Source organism: Leopardus geoffroyi, chromosome C3, assembly GCF_018350155.1.
Source record: "Leopardus geoffroyi isolate Oge1 chromosome C3, O.geoffroyi_Oge1_pat1.0, whole genome shotgun sequence".
NCBI classification, from domain to species: Eukaryota; Metazoa; Chordata; class Mammalia; order Carnivora; family Felidae; genus Leopardus; species Leopardus geoffroyi.
Genome location: NC_059338.1, coordinates 4,952,704 through 4,966,406, shown reverse-complemented (window position 1 = coordinate 4,966,406; position 13,703 = coordinate 4,952,704). Strand labels below are relative to the sequence as shown.

Below are 13,703 nucleotides of genomic sequence, written 5' to 3'. Positions count from 1 at the left end.
GGGTAGCCCATCCTAGTCCCGGGCACCCGCACGGTCTTGCCTCTGTGCCGTGACCTTGCTTTGCCCCTCTCTCAAGGCCCAGCAGCTTATCACCATTTGCCGTGAGTACATTGTGGGCCTGTCCATGGAGATAGAAAGAAAGAAGCTTCCCAAAGAGACTCTGGAACAGCAGAAGCGCATCTGTGAGGTACGGTCTCTCTGGGCTTCTGCACGGTGCAGAGAGGTCCGCCCCTTCACCCTCCATTAGGTCTGAATTCTTAAAGTCCAAACCCACATTTCAGTCTGGGGAGTAAGAGAAGTTTGGGCCGACTTCTCTGAGGAGAGGGTGTATTTTTCTACGCTTCTTCATTCCATCAGTCCTTCACACCCCGGGGGCGGAAGATCGCAGTGCCTTGTAGTCAGCCCCGTTTTTGTTTGCTTTGTGTTGTGTTTAATGCGTGTGCCGCGGCTTATAAATGACCTATGTCTGCTGTACCATCAGCCTGGCATGTGTCCCCCTCTCTGTCCACCAGATGGCAGCCTATTTCACCCACTCCAACCTGCAGCCTGTTCACATGATCCTGGTGCTGCGCACGGCCCTCAACCTCTTCTTCAAGCTCAAGAACTTTAAGACAGCTGCCACCTTTGCTCGGCGCCTGTTGGAACTTGGGCCCAAGCCAGAGGTGGCTCAACAGGTAGATGGGAGCTCCTTCCTCAGGCATAAAGGGACCAGACCGGCTCTCACATGGAGGGGGTAGGAGCCAAGGCCTTTGCCTCTAAAACAAAGCACTGAATAACAACATTCAACAGAAGGAGGCAACCGAATGCCGTCTTCTCTTTACTCAGTGGCAAGGGTGCCTCCTTTTGTTCTTGGAAAGCAAACTCGTAACTCCTTCAGACAAGGCACAGGGGTAGACTGACCTGCCACCTAGAAGAGCTCCGCCTTCCCGTCCCTGAGCTCTGCTACCCGTTCCCACCGCTGCTAACCTCCGCACACAGGTCCCGTTACTTGGGGTCTCTGAAGACATTCCTCCTGGGCGGTGGAAGCCAATTTTAACCCTTTGAGTCCTGGCTCTGATCATCTCCAGGCTTGGTGGAGGACTGTGGGTCTAGATCCGTGGAACCACTGATACTGAGAAGGGGAGATCCTGATGCAGCAGGAGTGGTGATTGTTGTGACCCCTTCACGTGTGTCCTGTACAAAAGGACATACTCGTTCACTCGGTACAATGGCATCTCGAGTCGAGGAAATCACTGAACCATGGTGAGTTGTGACGTGCAGCTTTCAGTCCTCTTAAATAAAATACTCCTTCCCTCCCTTAGACCCGCAAAATTCTGTCTGCGTGTGAGAAGAACCCCACAGACGCCTGCCAGCTCAGCTACGACATGCACAACCCCTTTGACATCTGTGCTGCGTCTTACCGGCCCATCTACCGTGGGAAGCCAGTGGAGAAATGTCCACTCAGTGGGGCCTGCTATTCCCCTGAGTTCAAGGGTCAAGTCTGCAAGGTCACTACAGTAAGTACTGTCCTCTAGAAAGACATCCAGGATATGGAGGGAAGAGGAAAGAAAGAGAAAATAGAAAGAAGCGTGTTGGTTCTTTTTTTCTTCCGTTTTTGCCTCTAGCTCCTTGAGACAATGATACTAAAGAAAACTAGAGCTTCTCCCCACTGCTGTTTACTGAGCAGTAACAGATCTTAACCACATACTCTGCTGTACTCACTGAGGAGTGGAGGGAGTAAGCTTTCTGGGCTGTGCACCCTCACAGATTCCCTAACTTTTCCCTGTTGCCTTTTCCACAGGTGACAGAGATTGGCAAAGATGTCATTGGTTTAAGGATCAGTCCTCTGCAGTTCCGCTGAGGCTCCCTCTGGTGTGTGCAGGGTCAAACACCGTATTTTCCTCTAGAGAACCAATCTCTGTATCCTAGCTTCTTTCTTCCTCAGCTGCCCTTCAAATTATTGACATTGAGCTGTCCTGCCCTAAAACTTAATGTCCCTTTCTCCTCTTCTATGGTTAATCAAGATGTCTAGACCTCTCTGTCGTCTTGTCAAGGTGACTACAGCTGTGGTGATCTTCCCAGCTGAGATCACTCAAGGAACAGATGAAAATTCCGTGATGAAACTTTGCCTACTGCATTCCTTCAGTGTTTATCTTTTCCCTCCCCACCACCTTTGTATCTTTCTTTTGGATGGAAGCCGGATGTGATAAATAAGGCCGTAACTTTTACTCAGCCACAGCAAACTCTTAGCCATCCCCCCCACGCCGTTTTCCTTGGGCATGTAAACTCCCAGGCAGGTACCCTGTGTGTACCCAGGAACTCAAAAGTCTGAGAAGAAACTGGTTTCCCAAGAATGCACATCACTTTTCATTGGTTTGTTCTTTATAGCCATTGTTCTTGTGTTTGTTTCTCACACTTAATAAATTTCTATGACAGTTTTGTGGCTCCATTTGTTTCCTGGACACTCTCATGTTCCTATTTTATGTAGCTGCCCCACCAAAGCAGATGTCTTTTTTTTCTTCTTTTTTTTTACTTAGAGAGAGTGAGACAGAGAATCTGAAGTAGGCTCCAGGTTCGACGTTGTCAGTGCAGAGCCTGACCCGGGGCTTGAACCCACAAACCGTGAGGTTGTGACCTGAGCCGAAGTTGGACGCTCAACGGACTGAGCCACCCAGGCACCCCGATATCTTTTTTTTAATTACAAAAGTAATAAACACCCACTGTCTTTTTAAAAAATACATTTTTTTCATAGGATACATTAAACTGTGAGAACATAGCAAGTAGCTCCCCTGTTCCGTTACTGACAGCAACCTTTCCCCTTTTGCTAGTTATAGCCAGTACTTACTGAGCACGTACCGGGTACTTCTCGCTGTTCTAGATGTTTTACAGGTAATACACATATTACAGCGGTTACATTGGCAATACAGGGTTTTGCTTGTCGTGTGCTAAGACTACATTGGGTAGATTGGCATGCTGTGTTTTTGATTACAGTTTGTACTTTTCATTTTAAACTCCGTTTCAGGGGCGCCTGGGTGGCTCAGTCGGTTGAGCATCCGACTTCAGCTCAGGTCGTGATCTCACGGTTTGTGGGTTCGAACCCCACGTTGGGCTGATAGCTCAGAGCCTGGAGCCTGCTTTGGACTCCGTGTCTCCCCCTCTCTCTGTCCCTCCCCCACTCTCACTCTGTTTCTCTCTCAAAAATAAATAAACATTTTAAAAACGCTGTAAAATAAGGCTTGGCAACAGCTTTCACTATACATTAGGCAGGAGGTGAATAAATATGGAAAGGAGGTGCTAGGAGTATCACTCTAGTAAGAATAGAAAAGCAGAAGCAAGTTTAAGAGATGATGCAAAGAACAAATCATGTTTCAACTCCATCGTAGTTCTCTCCAGTTACCTGCAGTATTTTTCTTTTTTCTTTTTTTACCTCCAGTATTTTTCTTATTAACATGTTTATATTAACATAATAGTATAAAGCCAGGCGAAATACCTACAATATGTGCTTGATATAACTATAGTCCTATTAGAGACATACATGTAAGTGGGTTGGAGTTAAATGAGAAAGCAGTTAATCAGAGAAGGATTAGGTTATAGAAGTTTAGAATTGAAAAGAACTTTAATCTGAGGCCTAGAGTGATAAAGGGTTTTGAACAAAAGTACTTACTTACGGGGGCGCCTGGGTGGCTCAGTCGGTTAAGCGGCCGACTTCAGCTCAGGTCATGATCGCGCGGTCCGGGAGTTCAAGCCCCGCGTCAGGCTCTGTGCTGACAGCTCAGAGCCTGGAGCCCGTTTCGGATTCTGTGTCTCCCTCTCTGCCCCTCCCCTGTTCATGCTCTGTCTTTCTCTGTCTCAAAAATAAATAAATGTTATGGGGCGCCTGGGTGGCGCAGTCGGTTAAGCGTCCGACTTCAGCCAGGTCACGATCTCGCGGTCCGTGAGTTCGAGCCCCGCGTCAGGCTCTGGGCTGATGGCTCGGAGCCTGGAGCCTGTTTCCGATTCTGTGTCTCCCTCTCTCTCTGCCCCTCCCCTGTTCATGCTCCGTCTCTCTCTGTCCCAAAAATAAATAAACGTTGAAAAAAAAAAAAATTAAAAAAAAAAAATAAATAAATGTTAAAAAAAAAAAAAGTACTTAGGGGCGCCTGGGTGGCGCAGTCGGTTAAGCGTCCGACTTCAGCCAGGTCACGATCTCGCGGTCCGTGAGTTCGAGTCCCGCATCAGGCTCTGGGCTGATGGCTCAGAGCCTGGAGCCTGTTTCCGATTCTGTGTCTCCCTCTCTCTCTCTGCGCCTCCCCCATTCATGCTCTGTCTCTCTCTGTCCCAAAAATAAATAAACGTTGAAAAAAAAATAAATAAATAAAATAAAAAAAAATTAAAAAAAAAAAAAGTACTTAGTTACGGAATTGGGACTGGGACTCAAGTCTTCTGACTTTCAGTTCAGAATGTTTTCTCCTCACTCACCACTTGTGTCTGGAAGAATACAGTACGGTTTGCACAGGTATGATTTAAAAACCCTGTGCCCTATCTGTGCCAGAAAGAGTACCTAATCTGGTACTCGACACGGTACTCAAGTGTGCGTTTAGGAAGCTAAGGACGGAAGCCATGAAGTGACTTCATTTAGTTTAGTTTTTTTTTTTTTTTTAAATTTCTTTTTTTCAACGTTTATTTATTTTTGGGACAGAGACAGAGCATGAACGGCGGAGGGGCAGAGAGAGAGGGAGACACAGAATTGGAAACAGGCTCCAGGCTCTGAGCCATCAGCCCAGAGCCCGACGCGGGGCTCGAACTCACGGACCGCGAGATCGTGACCTGGCTGAAGTCGGACGCTCAACCGACTGCGCCACCCAGGCGCCCCCATTTAGTTTAGTTTAGTTTTGTTTTTAATGTTTACTTTTGAGAGAAAACGTGAGTGGGGGAGGGGTAGAAAGAGGGGACTCTGCCGCTGACCGCAGGAGTCCCATGCGGGGCTTGAACTCATGAACTGTGAGCCAAACTGGGCCAAACTCAGACGCTCAAACGGCTGAGCCACCCAAGCGCCCCTAAGTGACTTCACTCAGATGTGATTTCTCCCTTTTAAGCTTTATAGCGCTTGACCCTTCTTTTAAGACATTTGCCTTGTACCATCCTGTGTGTACCTCTCCGTCTCATCTTACCTCCAGCCTAATCCTCAGGCAGCTCTTTTACAGCAGGGGCTGGTCCCATCTGTGTCACTCTCCTGGGTTGTGCCCCGCACAGGATCCTGCACAACAGTGGATGCGCTCTAAATGCTAGCACAGATTTGCGTGGGAGGCAGTTCTGACCCATCTGAAGAGGAGAACCATCCCAGAGGAGGGAAGCGGTGTCTGGAGTTGTCTTTTACCGAGCCTCCCCCCGCTTCACTGGATTAGAGGTTGGGTTCTATATGGAGAAAAGGGGATGGTTCGGGGAAGGTAGGTCTATAGCTACCACGATGAATGGTCCTCTGGCTCAGTCCGAGGTTCCAGACTTGCTTTTTCTGCCTGAATTGCTCCAACGCACCCTGTGCTCTAACTAAGCTCCTAGTCCTGTGTCCTTCATTCTGGCAACCCTGTCGGAGAATAGGAAATGAGAGACAGCCGCCGGATCCCGCGGAGAAGTGTGCCTCATCAGGGTCCGGGAGGGCTGCGAGTGGCCAGTGAGCGCCCGCGGGGTTGTAGGCCCTCGCCTAGGAGCTGAGCTTACAGCAGTGAAGACCACGGATGGCAGTCCTCGCCCGCTGGGTGTTCAAATCCCACGCAGTGCCTGGGGGGCCAGTGTAAACAAGGAAGTAAAATCAATAGAATGTCAGAGAGTGCTAAGTGTTGAGAAGCATATGATGAAAGAGTCTCTTCTCTGGATAACGCGAGAAGTTGAAATAAAGGAAGCCGGGCTAATCAGTAACCTGGTAGAATTTCACGGTGAGTTCCACTCCGTTAGTTCAACGGTTCCTGGCGAGAAAGAAAAAAAACAAAACCCAACGCACAGAGCTTCCTGTCCCTTTAAAAATGGCGGCTCCGGCCCGGCCTGCGCTACTACTGGTTGCACGAGGACAAGGGGAGGGGCGCGGGGGCGGGGCCGAGGCACGGACGCCGCGAAGCCCCGCCTCCTACGGCAAGCCGGAGGTAGCAAGATGGCCGCCGCTGAGGAGGCTTGTGGTGCTGGGGCCGACGCGGACCGGGAATTGGAAGAGCTTCTGGAAAGTAAGAACTCGTAAAGGGGAAGGCCCGACGGTGGGCGGTTGTAAGGGCTCATTCCGGGGCAAACTGCGCCCGAGATATTGGGGGCGGAGCGGGAGAGGCTTTCCAAAGGTTGGCCGGGGGCAGAGGGTCTGCCTGTGACTCCGAAGAAAATCTCTGGGTCACCCTCTCCTTCCTCCGCGGCGGGAGCTCGGGAGCCCACGTCGGGCCCCAGAGCGTCTCAGACCGTTGATCTCCCTGCCGGAGGGGAAGCAGTAGCCCGCCAGACGGTGTTTCACGATCCGGCGCCGAACTCCCCTAGGTTTCGGTGAGCAAGTTCTTGTTAACCTAACTTCCTTCCCGCCAGCGGCAGTTTTCGGTCTTTGGTGGGCTGCGAACCGACTGCTCGCGTTAAGGGTCGACCGGCCCTTGGCGCGGCCTTCTGTGCGCTGCCCTCTCCCCCCTTTTTCCCTCTCGCCAAGCCTTTCACCTTTCCCTCCCCGGGCCCCATTCCAGTACTTTCACCGTGTCAGACAGCTCAAGCCGACTCCCTTCCATTACTCTGAAAAACTGAGGGGGAGAGGGCTTTAGGGGGAGACAGCTCACCCTCCTGAAAGAGGCTGGATGTTCTTTTCTTCCCCGCCCTCCGCTCTTCTGTTGGTTTCTTGCCCACAGTGGGGCCAGTGTCCTCCCGCTAAGCCCAGCAAGCGGATTGGTGGTGAGGACTCAGGTTTTTAGAGCAGAGGTGAATATGTTTTGTCTCTTGCCCAGTCACAGAGATGTGGGCAGGCAGAAGGATGAACAGAAACGGTGAGGAGTGCCAAGTGACTCTGTGGATTGGCACATAGTTATCTGCGGAGATGAGGCCAGAGGAAGCTCTAGGAACTTTGCCCAGGGAGGGCTGAACCTGGCATTAGGAGAAGAGAGTTCAGTGTCCCCCAGGGACTGTCGCGTGCTATCCCTCAGTTTGTGCGAGTACCAGGACCCACGGGAAGCGGGGTGGAACGTCTTGTGGCTTTTGCTTTCTCGCCAAAAATTACGCCCTCGAGGGCTCCAGAGTGAGTTCAGGAGTTAAAGGACACCTGTGTTCTCTGCTCTCGTTGGACATTTGTGTGGGATTTCTGGGGAATCGGTAGAATGTGGCAAGGAAGTCGCTGCGTAGATGGAGATGTCTTTGCAGAGCTTTTAAGTCTCTCTTTCCTGCTATGAGAGAGACGCCTCTTCCACCTTTAGGGATTTCTTCCTCTTTGATCACAATAAATTGGGTAATGAAGAGGGAAGTGGGCAGCTTATTGAGGGGTGGGCCAGGAGAGGGACACTTAAAAGGGAGATGGCACTTTGAAAGACTGTCCTCTTAATGCTGTGCCCAGAACTTACCCCGCCCCCCCACCAAACCTTGAATCCTCATCCGTCCCCAACACACACACTATGTCTCTTGTCTCTGAAGGTGCTCTTGATGATTTCGATAAGGCCAAACCCTCCCCAGCACCCCCTCCTACCACCACGGCCCCTGATGCTTCGGGGCCCCAGAAGAGATCGCCAGGAGACACTGCCAAAGTATAAATTCCACCCTCTTAAGGGAGGGGGGGGGGGGGGGGCTGTGGGCAAGCACCTGCAGGCAGAGGTGGGGCAGGCCCCTGTGGGCTGGAGTGGATTGGGGGGAGGAGGCCTGGCTGGAGGATGGAGTGGTGGGATCTTGAGGAAGTGCTTCGAAGAGAAGGCAGATTTAAAAGGTTGGTTTGGGAATGCCACCCTATACCCTTCCCTCAGTGGCCCGGTGCCTTTCTTACTGTCCTCCTGAAAAGAGGTAGTTAGGATGTCCAGTGGAGGTGGGCAGGAGGGCAGCACTGCATTTCCCAGAGCCCCTGCCTGTGGCTTCTGTCGGTGGGGGCCAAGTAAGAGATGCATTTTGGCCCCCCCCCCCCCCTTCGCTGCAGGATGCCCTCTTCGCCTCCCAAGAGAAGTTTTTCCAAGAACTGTTCGACAGCGAGCTGGCTTCCCAAGCCACTGCAGAATTCGAGAAGGCCATGAAGGAGTTGGCTGAGGAAGAGCCCCATCTGGTGGAGCAGTTCCAAAAGCTCTCAGAGGCTGCCGGGAGAGTGGGTGAGGAGGCGGCCCTGGGGGGCTGGAGACCCCTGAACAGACCTCCACAGTGTTTGTTGCGCACAGAGAGCACTCTTAGTCGAGCTGACAGCACTCATCATATCACGGCCATCCGGTGGGACCAGGAGATGGGAGGAGGGACAGGGGCACTGTGTCATGCAAGGGGGCGAGGCTGAAAAGTCACAGAAAAGATTACTGAAAACTGACCATTTTAAAGGTCATAGTGTTGTGGGTGTCTTCGTGGAGAACAAAGTGACACCCGGTTCGAATAGATCTGTGAAAGTGACTATGAAGGTGACCACGGAGGATTCAGAGGTTTGGAGTGCTAGTGACTCACCAGTAAATGCTGCATATCCAAGCTGATAACCAGCGCAGTCTGGGGAAGCAGACAGTAAAAATCCAAAAGACTTGGCCTTTCTCGATCTTTCCTAGGCAGTGATGCAACCTCCCAACAAGAATTTACATCTTGCCTGAAGGAGACACTAAGTGGACTCGCCAAAAATGCCACTGATCTCCAGGTGAGGGGAAGGGGTAGGGGCCACGAGAGCCCGTCAGACACATCAGCAAAAAGACAGACTCTCTTGGGTAGCATCTGAAGTCTGTCCCTGCCACACTTTTGCTGCTGGCAAGTTTAAATAGTTCTTTCCCACTTGAAAGGGTGCTAAGCATCCCAAGAAGGCACTGTCTTCAACTTACGATGGGGTTACATCCTGGCCAATCCATCATAAGTTGGAAATACCACAAGTTGAAAATGCATTTAATACACCTACCCTAGCAAACATCACAGCTTAGCCGCACCTACCTTGAGTGTGTTTAGAATAGTTACGTTAGCCTGTGGCTCTGCAAAATCACCCAACACCAAGCCTATTTCCTAGAAAAGTGTTGAGTGTTGAGTATCCCGTGTAATTTAGTGAATGGTGTACTGAAAGTAGAAAACAGAATGGTCACGTGGGGACAGAATGGTTGTCAGTGTTATCAGTTGTCGATCCTGGTGATCACGTGACTGCCTGGGAGCCACGGCCACCGTGGCATCTCGAGGGAGTATCATCTGCATATCGCTAGCCCCGGTCAAGGATGCAAATTGAAAATTTGAAGTAAAGTTTTTACTGAATGTACATCCTCTTCACACTATCTAAAACTGAAAAGTGGTCTTAAGTCGGACCATTTGTATTTGCTCACCTCTCTCCTGTCCTTTCTAGAACTCAGGCATGTCAGAGGAGGAACTGACCAAGGCCATGGAAGGGCTGGGCATGGAAGAAGGGGATGGGGAAGGGAACATCCTCCCCATCATGCAGAGTATCATGCAGAACCTACTGTCCAAGGACGTGTTGTACCCATCACTGAAGGAGATTACGGAAAAGGTTTGTGAACTTCTGTTTCTGCCTTTCCTCCTCATTTTCCACTGTGTCGACGACGCCTGTGGGTTACCTTGTCTGCCTCGAGCCTACAGAGCTGGAGTAACTCGAGTGCACAATCTCTCTGCTCTTTTCTCCTTTGTTTATTTGGAACAGGAGAGTGGGGAGGAGCTGTGTCTTTGGGAATAAACGTACCACACTGAAGATGCTTAAGGTAGAAGGGGAGGCTCTTCAGCTCTGGTTTTCTGTAAACTGGTTCGAGGCTGTTGTCTGATCAACCCTTTCTTGTATTTCTTACCAGTCGTTTCTCTGACGCTGATTTACTGGCTTTATGCTATAAACAATTTAAGATAGTGTAAAAGATGGTCCTTGCTGTCAAAGAGCTTACAGTTTCACTAAAGAAACAAAATACAGGAACAGAAGCTCTTCAACGACACGGTGCAACATGCGGTCAAGAGTGAAGTGGACAGTGGAGACCAGGAGGCAGCAGACTGGGGTCCGGGTGCACCAAATCCAACGGTCAAGCGAAGAGTGGTTCTTGACATTTATAAAGGTTGTAAAATCAGAACAGACAAAGGAAAGAACATGTGACAGAGAGATCACACATGGCCCATAAAGGCTAAAATATTTACTGTCTGGCTCTTCACAGAAGAAGTGTGCCGTCCTCTGGTAACTGTAAATGCTGGCACAGCCAGGTGACGTGGTTGGAGTCAGTGCTACTGACGTCTTTAGTTTTGACTTCCCCTATGTCCCCTCCCCCTTCGGATTTTATTGCTTTTCAGATTTTATTGCCCTTCCTATCCACTGTCCATTAATTCTTCTGCACCCGTTCTCCCTTTCCCTAGTATCCAGAATGGTTGCAGAGTCACCGGGGGTCTCTTCCTCCAGAGCAGTTTGAAAAATATCAGGAACAACATAGTGTCATGGGCAAGATATGTGAGCAGTTTGAGGCCGAGACCCCCACAGACAGCGAGGCCACTCAGAAGGCTCGTTTTGAGATGGTGCTGGATCTCATGCAGCAGGTGAGGCCTCCTCTTGCCACCTGCCCCCGGGTGCTGCTGGGTGTGTGTTCGGTGGAGCGGGTTTCTGGGAAGAAGGCCACACTGCCAAACCCAGGTGGAGGAGGGAGCACGAGAGAGGCCACGTAGCCTGGTCCCCAGGAGAAAGGAGAGAGACAGTGGCTCAGGTACTTCTTGCGGACTGCCGTTTCGTGGGATTCTCTCCTTCTCAAGTTCCTCTTACTTTCCAGCTACAGGATTTGGGCCATCCTCCAAAAGAGCTGGCTGGGGAGATGGTGAGTATATCTTCTCTTAGATTTGAACCTGAGCCCAAGTTTCTGGAATTCTGTAGTCTCGAATGATTCCACTCGAGGTGATCGCTGTGGCCACTGGGGACGCACCTTCAAAAGCTGTCGCTTGAGGTAAGAGCAGTAATCTCAGTCCCTCCGTCTCTTCTCCAGCCTCCTGGCCTCAACTTTGACCTGGATGCCCTCAATCTGTCAGGCCCACCAGGTGCCAATGGCGAACAGTGTCTGATCATGTGAAACACAACACGCGTTCGGCCCTGATTCCCAGCCATGGGGAACATCCGGAGTCAGCAGAACCACTGGGAGCCGAGGCAGGAGTGTCGTCTGCAAGAGCAGTCTGCCCACTGCCCTCTGTCATCCCAGCTTAGATTGTGCCATACCAGCTGAGGCTTTTACTCTGTCTTTCTGGTAATAAGGCCTATGGTGCGGGCCGTTTCTGTGAACCCTATCCGTTGTGGTTTCTGCTGCTAGCAAAGGCCCAGCTACCTACCAGGTGACGGAAAGCATCCCTTTGGGGGCATGCCCTTCTTCCCCCTCCCAACTAATGTTATATATGGCCACACCGATGTTCACTTTTACATCCAGGGTCTTTGTGCCTTGTCTCTACTCCCTCTCTCGGACTGGGGAGCAGAGACAGAGTCCTGGGGCTCCGTATTTCTCTAGTTCTTTTGGGAAGAGCCTTTGGAAATGAATGGGGAGAAATTCAGCCTGGGCTTGGGCTCTCGGTCTGTCACCGTGTCCTCTTGCCTTCAGACAGACCGTTGGGAATTCCGTGGAGGGAAAGGAAGTAGGGGCTTTTGCCTCTGATCACAGTAGGGTTGAAAGAGAAGCCCTGGGATTCTCCTCTCGCCAGGTGCTGAGCCTCCAGGTCCCTGGTGTAGTTTGAGAACTCAAGTCACCAGCTTGGGTCTTTGTATGACGCTGTGTGATCTGGGTGAACCCAGCCCTTGACCTTCCTGTGCCCCCTGCCTCTCCTCCTCTTCTCTCTTTTTAAATACCTGTTTATCCCAGCCCTTCTCTGCACCCAAGCTGTGACATGGAAGGGCCATCCACTACTCTGATTGGCCTCCTCCCTGGAAAACATACATAATTACAGTGTCAGGTCTAGGAAATGAAAGACCGTTCTTCCCCAGATGTGTTCTGGCTTATTTGAGACCTCTGATTTCTCTGAATCCTGTCCCTTGATTAAGCAGGTGACTTGGGAACGGGAGTGGGGTGCAGCTCGGGTCCTTTCTCTTGACTAATAAATATTCTGATTGAGGAGTGTGGCCTGTTTTTCATTCAGGTCTTTCTCTGATCTTCCTCGGCTTCTGTAAGCTGCAGAGTGAGGAATGTCTGCAGACCAGTTCATACCATTGCAGTGCTGGTTCTACCACCGCCCCCTTCCCCAGCTGAGGCTGCCCCTCGGTTGGCCAAGGACGCTGGATGGCCATCTTGCCTCGTTGCCTCTGGCTGTTCCAATCTGGGAAGCCCTTCCGTTGGTGTTGTATCCTAAGGTTTCACATTTTTATTATTGTTAGCAATATATTATTAACGTTTTTAAAATTATTTCTATTATCATTGTTATTTTGAGTTGATCTTGCCCTTCTCTTTGGGAACCACTGCATCTATGGACCTTGGCTGCCATGTGTTGGTGGATACTCTGGTCAGACCAGCTGGCTCTCCTGTCTCAGCACTCAGAAGATAGTGCACAGGGCAGGTGACACTCAGCCTCTGAGTCACTTTGCGCTCCGAACATGCCACTTTCCAGGGGTTAAGCTTTCTTACCCTTAAGACGATTCCACACATTCTGTGGATGGGGGATTGAGCCTCAAGCTGTTTGGGAAGGTCTAGGTACTGGACCGCATCAGAATATGAAAGCCCCAGTCTGAATCTGACTCCTCTGTTGTGTAGGAGGTGGGAAAAGCGGAGGCAGACTCGTGATGGTGGTCACAGGGCCCGAATGGCCAAAAGTCTCTACCAGCTCCGTCCAGACACCGGACGAGGATAGAGAGGAGGAGGGAAGGACAGAAAGACCCTGTCCCTGAACCATGTACCCGCTGTACTGGCAGTTCTCTTGTACCGATTTTCAGTCCTGCTGTCCTAGTCAGGGCTTACTCCAGGAATCCAGACAGATGCTCTAGTCCAATTTAGTTTTGTTCCCAGGCGATTTGTTTTCATTTTGATTGAACATGAACAAACTGACCTCCAGCTCCTCTCTGTCCCGGAAGCGCTGTTGGAGTGGTTCTGGGCTCATGGAAGACAGAGCGGTCCTTCTCAAACTGTCTGCTAAAGAGCCAGGGTTTTTGTTTTATTTCACCCAGTCCTTCGTACGCTCAGATGTGTTCCCGTTGCCCGTGACAAGTGCAGTTCACACAGCATGCCACCCACCACGCAGGCTCGGCCACACCCAAGCTGACCAGACCCCTTTCAGCAGGCTGAGTCCACTGATCACGTACCTGGACATCACAGCAGTGTCCGAACGCTAAGACATTTCTAGACACTCTGAACTTCTAACTCATCATGTTGCAGACAGGTACAAAACTGTTCACAGACCAGTACAAGTCTCTGAACCACCTTGGGTAGCACTGCTCTGGGGCCCTCCCCGGTCTCCACAGCTCCGTCGGCCACACTGGTATGTTTCTGTACTTGTTCTCGGTCACGTGAGGGTTGCCTCCAGTCCACTTTTTCTTTGGCGAGGGTGTGTCGCTGTAAGGACCTCTATATTATTTTTGGAGCCTTTTCTTCTGCTTAAAAATGACCATTAAGAAGTTTAGGTTTAAGCTGTATGTGGAGTTTTTATGCTGCTCT

At 50.7% G+C, this 13,703-nt stretch overlaps 2 protein-coding genes across 4 annotated transcripts in view; both read left to right on the top strand.

Moving 5' to 3' along the window:
- The window catches only part of COPA (COPI coat complex subunit alpha), a 46,982-nt gene extending 44,568 nt beyond the window's left edge, over positions 1–2,414 (top strand). Inside the window, exons 30-33 of the mRNA XM_045455117.1 lie at positions 77–187; positions 513–674; positions 1,302–1,496; positions 1,781–2,414. Of these exons, the coding sequence (XP_045311073.1) occupies positions 77–187; positions 513–674; positions 1,302–1,496; positions 1,781–1,840 (528 nt within the window). The 3' untranslated portion in view covers positions 1,841–2,414. The remainder of the gene's footprint in view (positions 1–76; positions 188–512; positions 675–1,301; positions 1,497–1,780) is intronic.
- Positions 2,415–6,051: 3,637 nt separating this feature from the next.
- Positions 6,052–12,176, top strand: PEX19 (peroxisomal biogenesis factor 19). 3 transcript variants are annotated; one of them, XR_006706651.1, is made up of 8 exons: positions 6,052–6,173; positions 7,597–7,706; positions 8,087–8,252; positions 8,685–8,770; positions 9,452–9,613; positions 10,453–10,629; positions 10,857–11,027; positions 11,110–12,176. XR_006706651.1 is itself a non-coding variant. In XM_045455115.1 (8 exons), the coding sequence occupies exons 1-8, from the start codon at positions 6,104–6,106 to the stop codon at positions 11,148–11,150; spliced, it is 900 nt and encodes a 299-aa protein (XP_045311071.1). In that variant the 5' UTR covers positions 6,052–6,103; the 3' UTR covers positions 11,151–12,176. The 3 variants fall into 3 exon arrangements, 2 of the variants coding, with proteins under 2 accessions (XP_045311071.1, XP_045311072.1); XM_045455115.1 differs by having other exon boundaries at positions 10,857–10,901; positions 11,067–12,176; XM_045455116.1 differs by lacking the exon at positions 10,857–11,027 and having other exon boundaries at positions 11,067–12,176.
- Positions 12,177–13,703: the final 1,527 nt, after the last annotated feature.

What these genes read in the sequence shown, in the direction of transcription:
- PEX19 (XM_045455115.1), top strand. Translation starts at nt 6,104, where the DNA reads ATGGCCGCCGCTGAGGAGGCTTGTGGTGCTGGGGCCGACGCGGACCGG. An exon ending in AAAATGCCACTGATCTCCAG is followed by an intron (nt 8,771 to 9,451) that starts GTGAGGGGAAGG and finishes TGTCCTTTCTAG; the next exon opens with AACTCAGGCATGTCAGAGGA. An exon ending in AAGAGCTGGCTGGGGAGATG is followed by an intron (nt 10,902 to 11,066) that starts GTGAGTATATCT and finishes TCTCTTCTCCAG; the next exon opens with CCTCCTGGCCTCAACTTTGA.